This window comes from Ambystoma mexicanum, chromosome 4q, assembly GCF_040938575.1.
Source record: "Ambystoma mexicanum isolate Mex_15411 chromosome 4q, UKY_AmexF1_1, whole genome shotgun sequence".
Classification (NCBI taxonomy): domain Eukaryota; kingdom Metazoa; phylum Chordata; class Amphibia; order Caudata; family Ambystomatidae; genus Ambystoma; species Ambystoma mexicanum.
This window is the reverse complement of record NC_090928.1, coordinates 900,195,158-900,218,972: the sequence shown is the minus strand read 5'-3', so window position 1 is coordinate 900,218,972 and position 23,815 is coordinate 900,195,158. Positions and strand designations below refer to the sequence as shown.

Sequence of the window (23,815 nt, the reverse complement as noted above, 5' to 3'; positions counted from 1 at the left end):
AGATCAGCACGGCCCTGCAGAAACTGTAAAAACAGTCAGGAGAAACAGAACACGACAGAAGAGACCATGCTGCGGGTCCACAGCGTGGGGACTCAGTGCAGGTGGCCCCGGCGCCGAGTGCCCTACGCGGGACAACACGGAAGGACAAAAGAAGGTGCCCAGACACCGTGTTGTGCTACTAGAGCTGGGGATACTGTTGCAGAAGTGAATGTGTGGCCGCAGGCACACTAGCATGTCATGGGATTGAAAACGAAAGTGTATCAACGGGAAGGATTGGAAGCACACCACTGAGTGAATCCTGGAATTGGGGGCCGCAGATGGATGCGTACAAAAACCTATGGAGAGAATTAATGTCATCGCTATGGATACTTTTCAGGCAATACAGTAGCATGCTCCAAGGGGACGAGGACAGACTCCGACGCCGGGAAACTGACTACGGCATAGAAAGCAGCGGAGCCCCACATGCAGCGGAAGCACAATAAGTGCATCACACTGGGCGAGATCGTTGTACAAAGAAGGCGATCACACGAGGGTGAAAACACTGAACGGCAGACAAGGGAGTTGCCATTTAACCGCTGTTAGGAAAGATTTCCATTTTATGTGTAAATTTCCCTCCAGTTGTGTACCCCCCAACTTTTTGCTGATGTTAAACACCATAGTCTGACTTTACCAAATGAGCCCAGCCTTCTGCTACACTCCTCTGGGCTTTTTGCTCACTTTTTTATGGAGAAACGGTCATGCCCTTAAGACAGTCAGTACTGGGGGACTTTGTTTCCCTTAGTCCTTTCCAATGTTGCAACTTTTCGGCAACATGTAACAAGTGTACAATGTACCTTCCAGTACAGTGCACTTGGATCTATTAGTCATTTCCAAAGGCCCTATAAACTCTAGAAGGATTTTTTGGGAGAAGTGCAGATGTGCCTTGGACAGGGCTGGCAGCAGCTTATCTTTTCGTATATTTTTAACCCTTTCCTGCCATGTAAACCGCGATTACCACGTTTGGCACGAACAGGTGACCTGGCTCCAAAATGGCCATTCCACGAGGTTCTTTGTCCTGTCCTTTGGCCATCTTGTCCCTTCACCTTCCCCAGGTTGAGCAGACCCGGGTCAGTCCTTATTTGGGCAAGCATTTCCCTGCGAAACGCCAAGCTTTTGCGGGCTTCTGCATCCCTTGTGTGTGTGGGCTGGGATGTCCGTTCCAATACACATGCTGGGTGCCAGAGAGTCTGGAGTGCTATGAATGCCTGGGACCCCCGTGGTCCGTGATTGGTCCACGTATAGTATGCCTGTATGTGAGCAGATCTCCCGTTGGGTCCTCTTCATTTTGGCGTGAAGGGAATCTGGATAAGAGAAGGCCCCAAACATCCATACCATGTCAATCTCTGGAGTTCTCACTGAACGAAGGATAGGATCCAAGTATACTCAAACTAAGAAGCCGAGTCGAGGAACCGCTGGTGACCCGCTGGAAGGTTTGGCACCCCCGAGCCCGCTGTCGTCCCGTGGGACCCTCTCTGTATCTGGTCATTCTAGAAGGTCTGCAAAGACACTTCGGCCCATTGGAAGAGTGGGGCCAATTATTGTCGATACCTTCATCAAACCCTGCAAGTAAGCTTTCTCTGAAGTGTCCCTGGGCCAACCAGTGGGCTGACCAGCTTACGCAGACTCTTTGCTCTGATACCGCTGCCGTTTCGAGGAGGCCCTCGAAACTTGGCACATTGCTAGCTCTGTGTTCACGGCACTCTCACACCGAATTTCGTTCACTTGGCATTCCCAGGTTTGGTGCGCCCGAACCGGAGTATACACGGTTACCATGTCACCCAGCCGTGGGGACAAACTTTGCAGGTGCGCTGTATTTGTGCCCCTCTTGCCCCTGAAGCCTGCTGCAGTATAACTGGCCTCATCCATCCACCAGGAGCAGAGAAATCGCCACTGTCCCGTTTGGGAATCGTCATTGTATCTTCATCGCCGAAAGCCGCAGAGCCACCAAATTGCTGCAATTGAACCTGCAACCGAAGTGGACTCGACTGCCGAAGTTTGGTCTGGAGTGCGCCGGGGGTCGGTGAGTAATCACAACCCTAACCAGTGGGCCCTAGCGCCTCCATCCATTTTTATGCACGAGTGGCCCCTGAAGGCCCCTCCCCTTTCCACTGCTAGTGCGAACTAGCTAACTATTCCTAACTCTTGGAATTGACTCTGCCCTCAAGTGGAGGCCCTCCTCGAATAGTAGGAACTTATTCTTCATCACCTCACCCACCTTCCTTAGCTGCTACAGACCCTTGTAGAGACCCCGTTTGGCCCATTTGAACTACCGCGTGCAGCACCTTCGCTTGGACTTCCTTGCGGAAGTTAGTGGCTTTCATCCATCCCTGCTGGCGAAGGCAGATACGTTCCCCATTTGCCGGAACCCTGTGTCGGCGACGTCCACCGCCACTGCGTGGTCCGATGCCACTTCTCCTTCCTGGAAGAGGGCGAGGGCCTCCGTCTTCTTATCGTCGGTGAGGAACTCCAGGATCGATCCTAGTTTGTACCACAACTGCCTGTCGTACCTGACTAGGATCGCCAGTGCATTGGCTGCCTTGATTGTGAACGCTGCGGTGTAAATAACCTTCTTCTCCATGTCGTCCATACTTTTCCCCCTCACTGTCCTGAGGGACTGAAGACGACGGTTTAGCCAACCGTTTCCGAGTGGCCGCCGACACCACCAAGCCCAGCGATGGTTGCAACCTCAGGCATTTGAGTGCAAAGTCTGGTACCCTATACTTCTTTTTCAGGCTATCCTGCTTGGCTGGAGCTGTGCCAGGGTTCTTCATGAGGGCTACGCCCTCTCCCCAAATTATTGTCCAGAAAAGGCACCGCCATGAACGTCTTCCTCTTGGCCTCTCGCCTTTGATGCAAGAAGCCCTATTTCTTGGTTTCCTCAGGCACCAGCTGGAATAGCTCGGAGGCCCTGGCGATCATGGAGTAGAACAAACACCTCGTCCAGTGGGGAAACCCTGTTCGGGGAATCCAAATGTGGCAAACTCACCGTCCACTGCGAAAATGTCATTGTTGTCATCCTTTGTCGTGGCCGTATCTGTTCTAGTGTCTGGGTCTGCTGTGGGAGTTGGGTCCCGATGCGGTGGAGGAGGTGGAAATGGGGGTATCAGATGATGCTTCCTCTTCTTTGGCAGAGGCTGACCGGGGATCTGGGTGTCCACAGGTACCGATGCCGGAGGAATTCTCATCTGGATCTCCGACACCCAGGTGTGGAGAGTCGATAGAATATCCAAGAAAATGTCCCTCGGCTGAGAAGGCAACACAGAGAAACTAGGCCATGCACCGTCGTCACCGTCACCTTTCTTGTTATCGTGGACCGTATGCATGGACTCCTGATCTTCGTTGTCTGTGGACGAGACCTCCATGGCTTGGGAGATCGTATGGGAGGGCTGTTTCGGGGCCTCCTCACCCTCCTTTTTTCTCCTTCAGGGTTCTGAACCGGGACCTGAGCCGGTATCTTCATCCAAAGTCTCGACAGTGGCGTCACGCCATGGGGGCGGAAACACTTTCTGCACCGTGGGAGCCACCCTCATAGGATCAGCACCCTTAGCTGCCGTGGTAGTAGTAGCCATTGACGGAGTCACCGACAAGGTCTTTGCCTGTGCCGCTTGAGCCTGCGTAGGCTGCACGGCTGCCTTCTCCTCTGTGCGCGGCTTCTCAGATTTCTCCCGTAGCTTAGCCGGGGTAGATGACTTCCACTTTGAAGAGGAGCTTGATGGTAGGCTGGCAATGGAGGCGGAAGGTGATGCTGATCGTGCCCTATCCACCTTGGGACCCGCATACGCGGCGAACCCGGGGGACTCGGACTTGAAGATCTTGGCCTCATCTCGGGCCCCCACGAATGAGGCGCCCTCAAAGGACTTAGAAAACCACTTCTCAGACCGGCTGGTCCTGGACGAGGCATGACCCTGCTCGGGGCACAGGTCAGAGGCCTTGGTGTTAAGCCATGTCGCCAACCTACAATGCCTGTCCTTTGTCGTTTTCTTAGAGAAACCGAGGCATATCTCACACTATACCTCCTTATGGACCGGGTGAAGGCAGTAGAGGCATTGTAGATGCTTGTCCTCTACAAACACGTTCCGTAGCCCGCATTTGGTGCATGGTCCGAAGAGGGACCTTTCCTCCTCCTCCTCCTCTGTCATGGTCAGAGGGCACGAAGTAGGGCCAAGGTGGCCTTTGAGAATTTACGAGGACTCCTAGCCCTTGAGGGGCACGGAACTTCGCCAAGCACCGTACCCTGCTGTCGGCAGATGAAGGAAAGAGCGCACAGGCTCTCTTGAAACAAAAAAGCAACTTTTCTCGCCGAAAAACATGAAAAAACGTGCAAATAGCTCAGAGAGCAAACACGAGGACTCCCAACACTGAAGCATGTGGTAAAAATCTTAAGATGGCTGCCAGAGGCGGGGCTTAGGAGAGGACTGTCACTGGGTGGTGGCAGTATGACCCAGAGGACAGAGATTGGTTTAGAGGAGAAATACAGTTTTAAAGTGAAAGTGAAACTGTTTTTTCTTTTACCGAGGATCCCCAGTCTGACACAGGGAATATTCATGAGCTTGTGAATGCATGCCAGACCCCATGCTGGAGAAGAGTCAATTTCTGAATTCAATAATGAGGCTATATAAGGCAATATCGCGTGAGAGTAGTCGCCTACCATAATACATTTCCTATACAAGGAAAAAATTCACCACATACAAATAATATTTAGAGAGAACAAAACCAACTCATGGCGTATCATCCGAATAGGAACACTTGCCGGCAAGGCTAAAACTCTTCCAAATTTGCCTTGAAGCTTGTTCCAATCAGGAATTGCTTCAATCATTTTCGTTTCCGCCGCATAAGTTATCATAGGCCCCACTTTTTGCTTATAAAAAGTAATAACAGGTTTGCAGGAGAATCTTCTGTATCTTCTATGAATTGTTGTTGCCTGTGAGGCTGTCATTATCAATTTCCTAGTCATATAAGATTTATACGGAAGGTCCAGAGTCCAGCAATTAGTGAAAATGGCCAAATAACGATACTCTGCAACCCTAAGCAGTGGATTATTGTCAAATGACTTTTATAACAGCTACCCTTCCGCCCATTCGGAGCAAAGATCAGGATATTAGTCTTATTTATATTTACTGTTAGGTTATTAGATGCCACATATCTATCAAGTGCACCTAAAGTATTTTGGAGACCCCTCTGAGTCTTATCCAGAATAACCATGTCATCTGCGTACAAATGCCAGGGCAAAGGCACCAATCCCAATTTCGGAGGGTAAGGCGAGACTATTCTTAGGTATTACCCAATGTTTGATATAAAGAAATTAAAATGAATCAGCACCAACATGCAGCCTTGCTTCAAACCTCTAAAAGCCGGGATTAAGACTGCGGATAAAGTCGCATTTAGACTGTTTTTGAATCTGTTTTAGCAATTAGCCACTGCCAACCTATTTTTGCCTATAGTAGCAAAGTAGTATCTATATTGTGTGAGAACCTGCTTTTAGTAACCAGCTATTACCAATCTATTCCTGCCTACATTAGCAAAGTCGCATTTAGACTGTTTTTGAATCTGTTTTAGCAACCAGCCACTGCTTACCTACGTTTGCCTATAGCAGCAAAGTAGCATCTATATTGTGTGAGAACCTGCTTTTAGTAACCAGCTATTACCAATTTATTCCTGCCTACATTAGCAAAGTCGCATTTAGACGGTTTTTGAATCTGTTTTAGCAATTAGCCACTGCCAACCTATTTTGCCTATAGTAGCAAAGTCGCATCTAGATTGTGTGAGAACCTGCTTTAGTAATTAGCCAATATAATACCTGGTATTCGCCTTCATAGCTGGCCCTGATTGTCATGACTAGTTTTGCCGAGCCCTACCTTCCTAGCACTCTAGCCACTTATACGAACATACTATGTATCTGCCGCCCCTCTTTACTGTTCTACTTAGAACTATCCTCAATTTGATCACCTTACAAGTCCTCAACATGTCCAGGCCACAGAACCAATTATCACATGTAAGTGTACCTCGAGAGCTTGCCGGTATGGCCACCAAACCTTGTAGTCTCCAACAGAGAAACCTTAAACTTCGCGCCAGACTCCCAAGAATCTATGATACCCTAACTAATGCCCACCTCACCACTAATCGTCTAAGGGACACCTTGCCCACCACTAAAATCCCACCCCACAAGGACAACGGCCAACACCCACTTCAGCTCAACTGTCGACTCTTAAGAGATCCCACCTCCTCCTCGAACTGCAAATACAAAGATCAGTTGCTATCTGCTCTACCCACCCAAATTGGCATAAAAGGCGCATTAATAAATGCCTGCTCTATAGTTGCCCATGCCACAGCTATAGCAGACATAATCCAAAATGAAAACATAGACCTCCTGGCCATTACTGAATTCTGGCTTCACCCTGCAGCTGGCCCAGCAATTATGCTAGCCATTCCAGACAACTATACTCTTATAAGACTGGATCGCACCACCTCCAGAGGTGGAGGCCTTGCTATAATTGCTAAAAATAACCTAACGCTAAGACTCTCCACATCACGTAATACAAATACCTGTGAATCTCTCACGGCCAAACTCACCATCGCCAACAATCAAACAATCATAATTCATTTGATAGACCGACCACCAGACCCTCTACATTCCTTTGAGGAAGATATCATGAACTTACTATCTGACAACTTAAAAAATTATTCACAGTGCCTTATCCTAGGAGACTTCAACCTCGGATTTAGTAACCCACTAGACCCTAATGCCTTACAAATTAATAACTCCCTCGAGGAACTAGGATTCACCCAAAATATCACAGAACCCACACATATTAAAGGAAGGACCCTCGATTGGATTGCTGAACACAACTGCCCAATCTCCATTACCTCCCTAATGCCTCAGCCTTAGTCCGACCACTACCTGATCTCCTTCATCCTAGAAGCTACACCCCCTACGAATACTAGCAATATAGCTACTGCCGCGCCTACCAGAAACAAAAGAAATATTACTCCCGACAATCTTATCCCCCTCATCCTCCCAACACTAAACTCTATCTCAGACCAGACTGACCAAGCTACTGTGGTAGAAATGTACAACGAAGTGATGCTCGCATCTCTAGACGTCATTGCACCACTGAAGGTCAGAAAAAGCAAACCCGCCAACATTTAAACACCTGGTTTATGCCTCATCTGAAAGCTATCAGACAAGAGAAACGTCTAAGCGAAAAAATCTGAAGATCAGACCCCTCAGACCTCAACAAAAACAATCTGAATAAACTAGCCACCCTCTACAAAAAAGAAATTATCTTGGCTAAACAAACCTCCTACAACTCCCGAATCTCCCAAGCCAAATCTAATACCAAAGAATTATTCGCCATCCTTAAAGAGGTAGAATAATCCCCCATTCAAGCTCCTGACTCCTGCCTGAAGGATAAAAATTGGTGCACGAGTATACAAAATGCCTTGGCCAACAAGATAACAACACTCCAGGTGAAGATTAACAATAAAAAAGATACCACTATTGCTTCTAAGACTGATATCAATGGTACTACTTCTAAGACTGCCACGAACCTCTTACCACCACCGCAATCCACCTTAACTCCACCCATAACACCTACCCGCAGTTACCACTTTCGCAAAGTATCTACCAAAGAAGTTGAGAAAGTTATCCTCACCATCAAACCGTCCAACTGTCAGGGCGACTCATTTCCAGCCCAAATTATAAAAGATGCTGCCCGTGAACTTTCCCCCTTCATCACAAAACTTATAAACGCTTCATTCACATCAGGCAACATACCTAGCAACCTGAAACATTCCTGGGTCCTCCCTCTCCTTAAAAAACAAACCCTCGACCCCTCCATCCCAACCAATTACCGCCCCATAACGACAGTGCCATTCCAACTTAAAATCTTGGATAAAGTAGCATACCTACAAATTCAGCACCATCTGGAACAAAATCACCTCCTAGGAGTTCGTCAGTCTGGCTTCAGACCTCAGCATGGTACTGAGACTGCACTTTTAGACCTCAAGGCACAGATAGACACACTGAGAGACAAAGGTAAGACAGCACTTCTACTACTCCTTGACCTCTCAGTCACGTTCGATTTAGTAGACCACTCTATACTTTGCAACCACCTGGTCTCTGCGGCCTGCTTCTCCCAGGAGGCAGTCGCTTGGATCCAGTCTTTCCTCGATAAAAGGACAATGCGAGTCTTCTCGCCCCTAGCAGCTGCGGACCCTGCACCTATATCATGCGGTTTACCCCAAGGCTCCTGCGTATCGCCCACTCTGTACAACATCTTCACAAAGCCCCTTTTCGATGATCTAGATATCACCTACACAAAATATGCCGATGATACACAGATTCTCATCCCGTTGACAGGAGATTATGACAAGGATTTGGCATTTGTGAACATAGTGTACCTCACAATCCAGGCATGGATGGCCTCTCACGGTCTATGCCTGAATGATGACAAAACAGAACTCCTCATTCTAGGGACACCATCCAACATTAAAAAACGAGGTCCTAATTACTCCTCCCTCATAATTGACAACAACATTACTGTGGCCAAGGTAGTTAAAACACTTGGCTTCTACATAGACTCCACGCTCACCTTTGGTAAACAAGTAAATGCTATGGCCTCAGCCACATCCTATACTTGCAAGCTAATCAGAGCAGCCAAGCCCTTCCTTTCACCCAATAACTGCATCACTTTAGCGCAAGCCCTAATCTTATCAAATTGGATTAGTGTAACGCCTTATATATAGGCAGTAACAAATACATCACATCCAAAATTCAGATTCTTCAAAACAATGCCCTGAGAGCTGCCTTAAGTCTCCCTAAAAATGCCCATATATCTGACTTTAGGAGATCCGTCAATTGGCTTTCCACAAAAGATAAAATCCTCCTTAAAACTGCATCCTTGACACATAAATGCCTTAACCACGCAGCCCCACAATACCTCACAGACAGATTCACTAGACACACAGCTTCTCACCCCCTAAGAAAAGCTAACTCCAATCTCCTACTAGTACCTAGTTTCAAGTTCACTAAGTCCGGTGGGAGTAGCTTCCCTGTTAAAGCAGCACAATATTGGAACTCCCTCCCCCTTGCCTTAAGGGAAGATCTACCCTACCCACAATTCAGATCTAGTCTCATTCACTGGCTAAAGGAACATGACGTCTGACCTTATCTCACCTGCATCCTTCTTAGTACCTATTGTATATATGAGATCTCACTGCTTTTGCTATATTTTTGTGCTTCACACTTATTCATGCTACTAACTGTATATATCTATTCACCTTGCCTGTTTCATGTATGCAGCATTGTAACCCTAGCTGTACGTATTTCTGTCCACTGTGTAACCTAAGCTTAACATCCCTCTTTATGCTTTCGCGCCGAATACCTCTGGGTCTGGTGCGCAATATAAATAATAAAACAAACAAACATTAATTGTGATAAAAGGCCTTATTGATTCAACCTGATCTGGAAAAAGGTTTCCAAATATAATTGCCATATCAAAGCCATAATATAAGCCGGAACACCCGGCATCTTTCATTTTCTGCATTAGGCGCTCTCTTGGTACAGAGTCAAAGGCCATTTTAAAATCAATAAAAGCCATATAGAGTGGTTGACCTGCCTTAATAGCTCTTTTCTTAACCAAGGAGGGCGCCAAGAGATTAACTAAAGACCCCATATCCGCTACAAAGCCCGACTGCAAATGATCCCCCCAAAGCTTTCCCTAGGATCCAATTAGCCAAATCTCTCAGCAGCAGACGAGTAAACATTTTACCAGGCAAGTCCAACAAAGCAATTGGGCGATAGTTTTGAGGCTGTTCTCTAGCACCTTTTTTAAATATCGGGCTAATAATGGACATTTTCCAGGACTGCAGGACTTCCTGGTGTTCTAGCACCTGTGAAAAATAGAAAAAAGGATTCTAGACCAAGCAGTTGGGTGGGCTTTTAACAATTGATTCAACAGGCCATTTGGCCCTTGAGCGCTAAATGAACTTAGTTTCTGAATGTGGAGATATATATATAATCCACATCAAAATCAAGTTCCTCTCTCCCACCTCAGGCCAGCCATAAGTGACCGGCCCGGTACTCAACTTGTATGGGGCGTAAAGCTCGAAAAAGTATTGTACCAGCCTGACTCCTGAATGGGATTCATTTGAAAGGCTGCTTGAGGGGAACGAATAGTTTTATTCAAAAGCATCCAAATTTGCGCACTTTTTTATATTGTAAAGAGCGGAGCATTACTTCCCTGTCTGTTTGGTACATCAACACTATGAGCTTTCAACCAATTCTTTTATGCAAGTTTCAATTTCCTAGTTACAAATAACCTTCTAGTTAAGCTAGAACATTAGCTTGCCTTTACATTTCGCTTTAGCTGGGCCTTCTTCTTTCTTATTTCTTGAACAAAGACACAGGCATGCTTAAATCTGGGGCGATGGGAAGGATTTGACTGTTGCGCAAAAAGACTCAATGCCGCCACATAATTTACCTTCCCTTTCGTCAGTTTGAAATTTAAATAAGATTGCTGATGAGATAGACAGACCTCTAAACTGGATAATAGAGCAGGGGTCCATTTAAATTGGTTCCTGTCAATTCCAGAGAAGAATTATAATACGAAGACGTCGGGGCAGGAACGACCTCTCCCAACTCATACATAACAACCCATGATCACTCAGGAGCTGCAGCAATACTTTAAAGTCAATTATTGACAAACAAGTTTCTCTGGACAAAAATACAATCAACAGTTGAAGCTTGACCCATTCTTTCCCAAGTAGACCTAGGTGGCACGTCCCCTCTAAAGCACCATTCAACATGACAAAGTTTCTATCCTCCATCAAAGACAACTGTGCCGAATCCGCCATCTTAATATTCTTTCCGGGCAAACATTTTATGTTTAAATCACCCCCTATTATAGTTGCCGTAATATCACGGTCCTGCACCGGTCTATCCAACATGCCTTCAACACCCTGAAAAAATGTATCATCGTTCATAGCCTCATGATTCTAACAGACATTCAAAAGAAGAAACTAGCCTGTAACTGTCAGTTGAGTAAAAGGGTTGGGGGAGGCCCAGGCCTCCAAATAAAAATCTCTATCGTTCTTGCAAGATGTTAATAAACCTGCAGAAGGTCTTCCCTTGTTTCTCTTAATTGCTGGCACAGTGCCGAATACATAGCCCTCCCAGACCGGGGAATTCACCAACCAAGTTTCTTAGATCATTACAATGTCCATGTTCAATAGGGGATTACCTTCTTTCCTCAACAAATGTTTTAAACCCCTACTGTTCCAAGAGAGACCAGATTCCATCTTTAAGAATCTGATGTTTGTAGCTGTTATGCTCACATTTTATCTGCGGGGACGTTGGGGGACGGTTGCAGCCCTCCCAGGAAGTAGGACCCCTGATCTGCTTCCTCCCACTGCAAATGGGCTGTGGGCTGCTACGATGAATTGGAACCCTGCTCCTGCGTAGATATGAGAGGGCGTAAGTTTACTGGCCTGCAAGTGAATTCCCTCTCAAACCCTTTCTCCCATAGCGTGGTGAGCATGCATCGTCCCATTAAGGCTCACCTGTAGATTATTAAGGGTGTACTCTCCGTCCTGCTACTTCTGGCAGGGTTGCATGTAGAATGAGGACCGAATTCCTTCACTGGTCCTTTATACGTGGTGTCCAGTGCATCTGCAATGATTCCACGCCTTTCTGGTGTCTTTCTGTTTTCTTTTTGTCTTAAAGTATTGGTATTGGTATTGTCTTGTTCACAGCCTGTTGTCAGCTCTGTAACAATGTCTATCTTTCTCCCCAAACAGGTGTGAATGCGGTCCAGCAGAGCAACAGAGCCCGAGGTGGCTCCAGATGAGGAGCAGAGGATCCCGCAGCGAGCTTTTAAGGACAAGCGCAAAGAATTTTGCAAGTGCGACCTTAAACTGCAGGTTTGTATGTCTAACCTTGCCTTTTGTTCTTTTACAGGGTCCGCCTTCGTGGAAGAAGAAGATGTCGTGCTGCAGTGCCCAGAGCTGAAGTCCTGCGTGTCGGAAGATGAAGAAGATGTCGTGCTGCGCTGCCGAGAGCTGGAGTTCTGCCTGCCGGAGATGAAGAAGTCGTGCCCAGAGCTGAAGTCTCATGTACCACTGCATTCTCCCAAAAATACTTTTTACCCAAGTACATCGGAGCCCCAGCTTCCTCCTCTATAGCTGCAAGCCAGTTCAGTTTTTAAAACGGGTTTGAGCCAGTGTCAGTTCAGAGACCTTTTTGCCCTCCGGGTAGGCAGTTACCAGTTCTAAAGTACCCATAGAGACTTAATTGGGCCTGTGAACCATGGCCAAATATTATAAACATCTGCCACAGCAGACACCGGCAGGCCAGATTAACCGCCTGCCTTAGGTATTTTGGCCATAGTGAGAGAGTCTGAAATTTCTGAAATGTAAATGAGGAGGTTCGCCCTCGACTGGGCCATGTCACTACTTATTTACGGTGGCTTCGCTTGTTGCTGCAGTCTCCCTTCATACAATCGGGAGCGGCTTTGTACAAAAGAAATCTGATATCAACCATTAGTGATTTAGCTCCGCCCCGTTGGGTTAAGTTAGAGTGCCTTATCGAGGGGAGAAAGTCTTCCCTTTTCCAATTACAGTTTTGGGGGGCAATTCACTTATTTGGGTTAATGTCTTTAAAGGCATTGCTGTTTTCAAGGTATATGCACAAGACATTTTATAGTTATTTCCCAACATTGGTTTGTCAAAAACACAATCACAATTGCCCAGTTCAAAAGATATTTTAAGATTATTTCTACAAAAAATTCCTTTGGAAAATATTCGGCAAATGGGCTTTAAAGTCCTGATTTTCAAGGACTAGGGGGCATCCATTTTCTAAACTGAAGCAGTTTTGTGTGTTGCAGTTAAGCTCTGTTCTCGCGGCATCAATCAAACAAAAGCCACCTACATGGATCTTTTGCTTATTGCTGCCGGAGAGAAGAGCCTTTCTCAGCAGCGTGCCTGGGCACCTGATAAGGAGAAACCGGCACCCCGCCGGAGAGCTGTGACAATGCAGGCTTGGCTGTTACTGGTGTGGTGGTTTCCCAGGGAAAAACTGTTGTGTTACTGTGCCTGCTTTCTGCAGCATATCCACTCTGCCCCTACCTGGACATGGCCTGGAGCGCCACATTCCCGGGCCTGCCACAGGGCAGGTGCCTCAGCACTTAACTCACAGCAAATCTATCACCAATATAATAAATAATATTTAAAAAAACAGTAAGTTACTCTAACAGAAAATCTGCCACCGAACTTACAGGGGTCAAATTGACCAAATGAGATGGATAGTTTACTTCATGTAAACACTCCTATGGCAAAATGCACACACAGGATTCCAAGCATATGAATCAATGAAAGGTGCAATGTTGGAAAACTGGTTTTGCAAATTCCTCTTTACAGTCCTGATGCGGCTTTTCCACCATCATAGAACTATGCACCCCCTCCTTCCTCTCTGAGATGGGCAACAATTCAATCGGGGAAGGACATCAGGGCCTCACCACTTTGTTAAGTGCTCTGCTCAATTTTCTCCCTTCTGATCTATCGCAAGGCACCATCAGGTGGGACTCGGACCACCTCCATCATGGGGCAACAGCAGGCACTCACAGCACTGCAATTTAGAACCAAGGTTCTGCTACTGCACCTGGGGGGACATTACCATCTTACCTGGCATATGAATTCCCCAATCCAATGCAATCTGAGAGAATGGTACCTCTCTCTAGCTAGGAGTGTGGAAATAACTTTGCATCTATTAGCCTCAGGTTGGAAGAGCTTCAATCTCTAGTGCGACAGATAAGGCTGTTGTGTATGGCATCTTTCGGGGGAGGATTGAGCCCACACTTTGCAGTTTTATGTCGAAGCAGTGCCCCAGACAATGCTAGCAAGTTTCAGAGATTCTGCCACCATAACCCACCAGGGTCTCTTCCATACCTATTCTGATGGTGGCCCTACCAACTCCAAAAGGTAGAGGCAGGGAGCAATAAACATAAGCTGACAGAAATTACAGATATTCTGGGCCCCACTATCCTGGGTTTTAACACTATACTTTGTAGAGCCACTTCTGGCTTCAAGCGTGCACCCATACTACACTTAGGGAATTTGACATCAGTGGCCATTCACACCCAGCCATGTAAATCTAATTACACAAGACAAACCTGTATTATTGGTACACTGAGAGGATTAGGGTCTAAAAGAGTCACATCAACAAAATTCCTGTCCTGATTAGTCCTGAGCTTAGGACAAACCAGTCAAAGAAAATAAAATAAAAACACAAAGGCCCCTTGCTTGCCAGATACACTGCTTAGGAAATTTGTGTTAATAGGGAACAGTTTAAGATACTCTTCTCATTGCTGTTGGACAGGCACAGTCTCAGAAAGAGTAGCATGGGTCAAGGACCATGTATTATGCTAAAGATTAAGCATTTTTGGTCCCCAATAATAGTAACAACAGCGTAAAAAAGCATTTCCATCTTCCGTGAAACTTCTATCTGTTTAATAAAATATTTATAAATAGGAAATTCAGAGATATTTGGAAATATTTGGCATTAAATAAGACACATTCTTGACGACACATACAGTAGGCAGATCCTATGCATTCTACAAAATCGATGAAATTTTATGTTCATAGTTTGTTGCATTCATAACTTAAAAGAGAAAACAGAGCAAGCTAGATAAACAAATGGTGTAGAACATAATACATTACCTGTAGACCGAGTACTTTAGCAGGCAGCTTTCGCAAGAGGTCAAATGCAAGATGTTTCACTTCTTCAAAACTATTGGTGAAACATTGAATAAGAGCCTGAACATGCTTATCTGCCACTGCTTGAGCCAGCTCAAACACAGCAGGGCTGCAACCTGCTTCAGAAAAAGAAAAGAGAAAGAAATATATACTTTTACAAGGTTTTCATGCAAATGTTGTCATCTGTCTGAAAGGGCACAAATTACTCTTCACATTGGATTTAGTAGTGGTACGCCTTAATCCCTTATCCTTTACACCCAAACCCTCTGTCTAACGCAATAGCTGCAGGACAGCGCACAGGAACATTGCCTGTACAGCAAAGACAGTATTTCAAGAAAGGTTAAAGCAGCACACATGTGAAAACACAGGATCTGCCTCTCCACACAACACCTATTTGTCATTTCCCCTCGCAACTCCATTTCTCCCCTTCCATATCAAATGTAGTGAGAGTGAACAGAGTATTGTTGTCTGGGATGGAGGACTAAGGTCCACAGCACAACAGTAAACATGGTAAGGAAGTACTACTAGTACGTTTAGTCCCTCTTATTCCAGACCCATGAGGCCTATTGACCTACCCATTTTAGCAAAACATATTTTGAGCATGGTTTTAACTAAACTGCAGAGTTAATCAGTAGCCCACATGACTTCCTGTCAGGAGACTTGTACACTTAAATGAGATGCCCCTGCAAACCACTGCACAATACTCAAGCGACTTGATGAAAGATAAAAGCATCTCAGGTATAGGCAAAAAGGTAAAGAGAACCCAGGCCCACTGCCTAAGCTGCAAAAAAAAAAAAAAACAATTGACACTGGTTAGAATGCACCAAGATGCATTGTTCACCAACCCCACTGAATCACACCCTGTAGAACATGAGTCAGGGGCACAGAGTACTTATGTAAAGTCAGGATCTGGTTGGCGGGAGATTCAGATCCGTAGTGGAGAGAAAACCAAAGACACAAGGACAGAATCGTGAAGATGGTTCCATAGCCAACAGAATTACAGAAGGGACAAAGCTGGGAGCTAGGTGAAAGTGTTAGCGTAGTGCCACAGACTGGGTTCTGGCGATATGCAGATAGATGGCAAGTGTCCGAAAACAGCTCCCAAACACAGGGGGGCGCCAGCCAGCACACTTCCGACTGGTTACAATCACGACAGAGCATGAAAAGAAAAAGCAGAGAGTGGAAGTCAGCGGCATTGTACTTTGGATCAAGAGTTGACGGAACTGTTTTGGTGGCAGTGTGCGTAGCAGGGGAGGACCTGTTTCAGCACAACACCTAACACTTGAAAAGCAGCCTGCGGGCACTGTGCGGAGTGTGAGCAGAGTGTCAGTCAGCGTCTGGAGGAGTTTCATTACTACTGTTAGTTCAGTCTTCTGTTTTTGGGATCCACACATGCACGTTTACGCCCTGCGAAGTAGAGTTCTGGCCGAGTTGATCGATTTGCCGGATGTACATTTAGGGGCTGAGATGATGTCGGTTTCACCGTCCCGGAAGGTCAAATGGATTATGACCCCGCGTAGCATGCCTGCACCAGCCTTTTCCAACACAGACCGTGCAATTGGGCACAAAAGGTGCCGTGATGAAAACATATCGCCATATAGTAAGTGACTCCTATTATGGAAGGGGTGCCTGATGAGTCAACAATCAACGTTTTCCACGCAGCGGGGGATGAAGCGATTCAAGTGACCGATGTAAATGCTCAATTACACAACAATTCTATACATGTGGTGATGCAGGATAATGATATGAGAGCCTCACGGTTTTACCGTTCTCTGTCATACACGTCAGAAAGCGCAAAAATATTTGAGCTATCGGCTTTCTCGTATCAACCTTAGCCGCTGCAGAGACATTCTAGTAATCCAGTTCCAGAGTTTAGTACAGTGAGCCCTGATTCAATATCAGTGCTTGATGCCCTAAACCTTGCCTTAACGTCACTAGTAAAACTATATGAAATAATGAGAGGACATTAAGGCCCAAGAAAACTCACTTACAGTGATAATGACACGATTGAATTTTCTGGAAGGGTACATATTTGTCAAATTTAGCGAGAAAAGGGAGCTCCACCACGGAGGGTAAGCCGGAGATCTTGGGGAAGGGAAGAGATCCTATATTGGGCCCTCAAGATGTTTCTGTTGTCACTATAGTAGTTATGAATCTAAGTGCCTCAGTATCCAGTTGTGAGGCTGGAGTGAGTGTTAGGAGGGAGGCCGCCGGAGGATTCAATTCAAGATCTGGAAAGTCTGTCTACAAAAAAAAAGTCCAAAATCTAAAGAATAATTAGAAGCCAAGAAACAAGGTTTCTCGTAAATGCCTTCATCAGCTGAAGCTAGGTTTGACTCGTATTAACAAGGGAGAGCCTTTAGAGCAGGATGATCACTTACAGATGGAAAGAGTTCGTATATCTGAGGAGGGTAGACAGAATAGTCTACTGCCTGGAAAGAAAAAGCGGTGCCGAAAAGCGGCTAAGTAGTGTTAAGCCACTGGAGGAGAAAAAACTCCAACTCACTTTTTGAAGCCTACAAATGCTACCAAGGTTCCTTAGTATTTTAACAGAACATTCAGATATTGCAATGGAATTCTCACTTAGATCAGATGATTTGGTGCCCACGATGGAGCAGTTGGTGGGAACTAGAACTGATGAGATATCTATGGGCCCTGTGTGCTCAGAGGCAACCGGGTTACGGAAGGTTTGATTCTTCCATGTTCATCGCGTTTCCATACATTAGAAGAAAAAAAGATAGAAATAATAGCAAACTTGCGGTCTAAATATTGCAAGGGTGTTGAAGAAGGAACATTTATTTGTAATAAAAGAAACCTTCACTATGGCCATCTTCTAACAGGGGTTTCCCCTGCCTCAAACTATAACTAAAGGATATGTCAGAATGTCCGTCCAAATCAAACTCCAACGTCCTGTGTCTCAACCTACTTCTATACCTCACACCACAACTAAAGATTAACTCAACAGAAAATTCTTTCACCAGAAGGATGACTTTCATGTCCCAAAAGTGTTCATTTGTAAAATAACACCAGGGGGAATGACTCCCTTTCCCTGGCTGGTGTTTCAAAAAAACCTTTGTTCAACTCAACTCTCGGAACCAGGAGAATGTATCCCTTCTCCTGGTGTTGGTCTCTACCTTTCAATATAGTTCACAACAAAGCCAGGGGGAATGACTACCTTCCCCTGTTGTTTTAAAGTTACTTTCGGTATCTGTTAACTTGATTTTTATTTTGCCACTCTTTCATGATATTAGCAAAATCCCAAATCCTTCTCTGGGTTTCAGTAGACCCATCTCTTCCACTGTGACCAGGAAGATTTTCTCAGAAGTCTGCTTCTCTGGCGTTGGGGTCCCAGCAGAGGCGCAGCCAGGATTGTCTAACAAGTAGGGGCTGAAGCTAATGTAGTTGGGCCCACCACAGTGACATTACCATCTGAAAATGCCCACACAGTGCTGCCGAGTAGGCATTTACAGATTTTGGGTGGGCCTTGCCCGACTCTGCCCTACCCTGTCTACACCTCTGGGTCCCAGACCCATCTCTGGTTGTCAGTGTCAGTGGACTTATCCCTGCCACTGCGGCAAGGATACTTTTCTTGGATGCACAAACCTTCTCTCTGAGAGTCAACAGCCTTGGGGCTATCATTGAGACACGGAAGCTCTCCTTGGATGCACACCTCTTTACTATGAGGTTCAGTGGCATTGGGGCTACCACTGAGATGAAGAAGCTCTCCTTGGATGCACAAATCTTCACTATGGGGGGGTCAGCGACCCTATTCACAAAGTTTGTCTTATCACAAGTTGACCAGGGGCTAGGCAGAGACTCTCTCACTACCCCCTCTGTGCCTACCGGTCCGCCTGCGTCTCCCCATATCTTCTCTGGGATCTTGTCATGTCTCTGTTTCTGCACGGGATTGGGGTCGGCGTCTTGTCTACTTCGCATGACTTTGCTGTGCCCTGTACATTCAGCGGTGGCTCTGCAGTTCCCAGCTTCTCACAGTCTCTGTGTCGATAGAGTCTACAGGGTCGGCCCGCAGAGATCGGGGCGAACCCGGGGACCCGGGGAGCATCCTAGAGACGTGCTGGTCGCTCTCACCTCATACCAGCAAAAAGAAAGGATCCTGAGGAAGGCACGAGATATCGAACATATCCGGAAGAACGGAGTGGACATTCAATTGTTCCAAGATCTTGCTCTGGTCACGTTGCAGAAGAGACGAAGAATGGCTCCAGTGATTAAAGAATTGAACGCAAGAGACATTAGATACAGGTGGACCTTTCCATTTGGTCTTCTGTTCATGTGGAACGGCAAGCAGAAGAGAGTGCAAACGTGTGAGGAGGGCCTGCAGACTTTGGTGCTCCAGGAAGCGTGTGATGAGGAAGACCTCTGCCGAGAGAGGGAGGCCCGACGCAGAAACCTGTCCGGATGGAAAACAGTGCAGAACAAGAGCAAATTGCAAAAAGGGGGGAAAAGGAGGGCGGGACCTGATGATGTTTTCTGAAGAGACTTGGGGTCCCCCGGCGTGGTGAGGTTGGGACTTACGGGGACTCCCGAGCGGGCGTCGATGGTTCGCTGATCGATGGATGGTGGCCTGGAGGAGGGCTGCAGCACTGGAATCCAAATACTAGAGGTAAATGCGGGGTTTAGGATCCCCCGCGCAGTTATAGCCGAGTATGCAGATGGTCGGGGGCGAAGGGCGAGACGCCCTAGCTGTGTTAGATACCTGGTCTCTTCTTGGGTTTGTTGTGGTTGTTTGGGGAAAGTTGGGGGGGCAGGAAGGAGGGAGTGGGAGGGGGATAGTTGTTGAGAGTTGGGGAGGGAGGTGAGGGAGGGAGGGGTATTACGCCAGAGGGGAGTCCCGAGCGGGCTGGTAACGGGTGATAGGCCTCCAACAGGATATAAGACTAATGGGTAAACTGCTAATACTAACATTTAATGTCAGGGGGCTTAACCACCCGGTTAAAAGGAAAAAGGTAGAGGGTTTCCTGAAAAGAGATGGGGGTGACATTATTATGTTGCAAGAGACCCACATTAGGTTGCAGGATAAAAACAAATTGAGAATAAAGGGATATGACCTGTTGGGACAGTCTAACGCTCAGGACAAGAAGGCAGGGGTTCTGATAGCGGTGCGTAAACACCATCATTTCCACCTTCACGGAACGCTAATGGATAAGATGGGGAGGTATATGTTTGCAAGGGTATCGATAGATGGGCTTCACTGCACGTTAGCAACTATATATGCGCCAAACACGGGGCAAGACGGATTTCTGAGGGAAGTGGTCGGGAAATTGGAGGGCTACGCAGAGGGGGAAATCATTCTGTGGGGTGACTTAAATTTAGCCTGGAACCCGACCGTAGACAGGAGCTCGGGTGGCAGTCAGGGTCTGGGGGCCCCTTCAAAACGGCTCCGGCAGTTAATGAGCCTGTCACTGGTAGACGTGTGGAGAGAGTGCAATGCACAACAAAGTGGTTTCACTCACTACTCGCATGTCTATGACTCAATGTCACAAATAGATTACCTTTGGGTGACGACGGGGCTGTTGGGGAATATTTTGGACATAGAAGTAGGGCCGATTTCGATCTCTGATCATGCCCCCTTGTCTATGGAGGTGAAACTGCCACACAGGCACTCGGGATTGTGGAGATGGAGACTCCCGCAGGAGGTCCTGCGGGACCCGCTACTGGGAGAGGAAATCAGGGGGCAGATTCAGGAGTTTTTAACCATCAACGATACGGGGGAGGTCAGGCTGGGAGTTGTCTGGGACACCCTAAAGGCGGTTAATAAGGGGGCAATTTATTGAAAAGAAAGCGACCAAAGACAAACAGAGGGTGGCTTGGGAAAGAGAGCTGGAAAATAAATTAACAGACATACAACGGGAATGTGCCAAAAATCCGACACTATCTTTGAGAAGGGCTATGAAGCACGTGCAGGGGCAGTTAGACGTACTATGCACGAAAAGAGTCTTCTACGCCTCAGACATTGGTACTATGCTAAAGCTAATAGAGCAGATAAACTGCTCACGAGACAATTGCGCGCACAGCAACAGAAGGGGACGATCAGGGCAATTTATAATAAACAGGGGGAAAGGCTCACCACAACCACTGACGTAGGAGAGGATTTCAGAGCCTTTTATAAAGATTTGCACTCCACCGAGAGACCGAACGGGGTTGATCAGGACAGCTACCTTGACTCTTTCCCTCTATCACAAATATCTGAAAAGGATAGGGATGCGCTGGATTGCGATATAAGGGAGGAGGAGGTGCGTCAAGCTATTCAGAGTCTACAGACGGGTAAGGCCCTGGGGCCTGACGGCTATACGGCGGCCTTTTATAAGAAGTACGCAGACGTCTTGGTCTCTTTTCTAACCAAGTTGTACAGAGAAGAGGGTAATGTGTCCCAGACAATGAATGAGGCGAAGGTGGTTGTTTTTCATAAAGCAGGGAAACACCCGACCTCGGTGAGCTTGTATCGTCCAATCGCCCTGATAAACCAGGACGCTAAAATCTATACTAAAATCCTGGCCCTTAAATTGTCTCCGTTACTTCCCGAAGGGATCCATGCGGATCAATCGTGTTTCATCCCGGGCAGGCAGACCCATGATAACCTTAGGCGCATGGCACACCTGGTGGAGAAAGTGGATATTCAGGGCATCCCTGCGTCTCTTCTAGCGGTCGATGCCGAAAAGGCATTCGACCGGGTGGAATGGTCAATGCTATTTAAAACATTAGAGCGCATGGGTTTTGGAGACAACTTCCTCAAAATGATCAAAGTCAATTACAATACTCCCTCGTTCAGGATAGCTGTTAATGGGGAGATCACGGACAGGGTTGACCTCTCCCGAGGCACCAAACAGGGGTGCCCCCTATCCCCGCTACTGTTCGCCATTTCTCTAGAGCCGCTGTTAACAAGAATATGGGAGTCGAGTGTGATAGAGGGGATACTGATGGCAGGGAGGCAACATAAAGTGGTCGCTTATGCTCATGATTTGATGTTGATATTGGGGGACCCGGCCCGTACTCTCCCGGAGGTGATTAAGGAGTTAGAAGAGTTTGGGGCACTAGCGGGTCTAAAAATAAACAGGAGTAAGTCAGTGGTTCTCCCGCTGGCGAGGGACATATGGGAGTTGAAGAGAGTAGCTGCGATAATGGGGTTGAGCAGTGCGGATAAAGGTATAAAATATCTGGGCATTTCCCTGACGCGGGAGGTGGAGAGTTGGTATGGGGCAAACTTCCGAGGGCTGCTGGGGGAGATTAAGAGAGACCTCGAAAGGTGGGAACCACTTGTGATTTTGTGGATGGGGCGAATGGCCGTGATTAAAATGGCCATACTACCGAAGCTGCTTTATTACTTCCAAGCCTGCCCGACAAAGATCCCAGGCTCCTTTTTCAAGGCACTGACCCAAGGTACTACTTCCTTCATTTGGAGGAAGAAAACCCAGAGGATCTCGAGGATGGTGTTAACAGCCCCAGTGGAAGAAGGAGGGCTGGCCCTCCCGCTTTTTTATAAGTACTACCAGGCAGCGCAGCTGTGGGTGCTCAAAGAGTGGTTGGGGGAGGAGCAGCGGAAGGTGCGGGCCGTACAGGACCGGGCGGTAGCTAGAACTCCCCTACGGGAACTCTTATGGAAAGATACTCGGCATAGGCACGTTAACCTACGACTGAGTGTGGTAATGAAAGCCCCCCTCGGAGTGTGGGACGAATTGACAAAGCAGGGTGTACTATCAACAGTACCGGGTCCTTTCACCCCTATGTTTGGGAATCCAGACTTCTACCCGGGAGTGAGGAGGGGTGCATACACAGATTGGGAATGTGCGGGATGCTCGATGATAGGGGAAATGATGGATGGTTCAGAAGTCTTATCCTTTGAGAAGTGTGTGGAGAATTTGAAGATTAAACAGGCAGATAGATTCAAATATGAGCAACTAAAACATTGGCTGAGTTCCCCCCCGATAAAACAGGCGGCCACACGGGAGCTTACGCGTTTTGAGACCTTTGCGATAACCAACCCGGGCACAAGGAAATTAGTGTCCACCCTCTACAGGTTGATTGTTGGACATGATGAAAGAGTCAGCTAGACATATATGAGAAAATGGGAACAGACCTTGGGGGAGCCCATCGCTAGAGACCACTGGGAAGTGTTGTGGGACGAAATTTAAGTCATTGGTTGTTGTATATTATGGAAATGAAAATAAAAGTTTTAAAAAATAATTAAAAAAAATAAAATAATGGGCTGTACCCTAAGTAATCGTCCTTGACCCAGAGAGGGAGTCCCTCCCCATGAGGTCTTCCCGCATTAAACCACCCCTAGGGGGACTATTGAGTAGTGGCTGCACCTCCCTAGACTCATGTGAAGGGCTCCCCTGTGGGTAGAAGTGACGATACTTGGTGAATCGTCACAATATGTTGCTGTGAAGAATGTGGAAGAGTTGAATAAGAGGAGTAGACGTAGGGTAAAAGCCTGCGGTAAGGCCGGATGAGATATCTGACATGTTGGGCACCATTACATCTAATATTGCAGGTACATATGATGACTGTAATGGTAAATATAAGAGAATGGTGTAGGACTACAGAGTGAATATACCTTATGGTATAAATGGTCAAGATAAGAATGTTAACCAAAGGCTGTCCCAGTATGGGGATTCTGCATCCAGAACACTGTAGGGTGTGAGACCTAATCCTGCTAGAAATGTTGGTGTATTTTTGGAACTAATGTTTGAGGACAATCTTACCATAACGTTAAATAGACAAAACGTTTTATCACTCTTGTATGAGACTTCCATTGTGATCAATTGCTTCTGCGGATATATCACAAGTAAAATTTGTATTTAAACATTTCATTGACTTGAATAGAAATGTGGTGCTAGAAGAAGAGCCTGCATTCCGATCTTTGGGATATGATGCGTTTCGGACGTTGGATGATAAACATTTGATAAGCGATCATCAGGTAACTCAAACTGGTGCATGTGGGGGCTATACAGGATATCACTAGCCCATTTATAATACGCATTCCAGTTGATGGGAAATCTGGACGTAGAGT

General features: G+C 46.7%; 1 protein-coding gene across 4 annotated transcripts in view; it reads right to left on the bottom strand.

Moving 5' to 3' along the window:
* Nucleotides 1–23,815, bottom strand: part of THADA (THADA armadillo repeat containing) — a 2,999,906-nt gene that overhangs the window by 2,208,291 nt on the left and 767,800 nt on the right. For 3 of the 4 annotated variants that reach the window (XM_069608464.1, XM_069608463.1, XM_069608466.1), the window contains exon 16: nucleotides 14,752–14,906. In XM_069608464.1, coding sequence (XP_069464565.1) covers nucleotides 14,752–14,906 — 155 coding nt within the window. The remainder of the gene's footprint in view (nucleotides 1–14,751; nucleotides 14,907–23,815) is intronic. The other variant, XM_069608465.1, reaches the window with a different exon arrangement.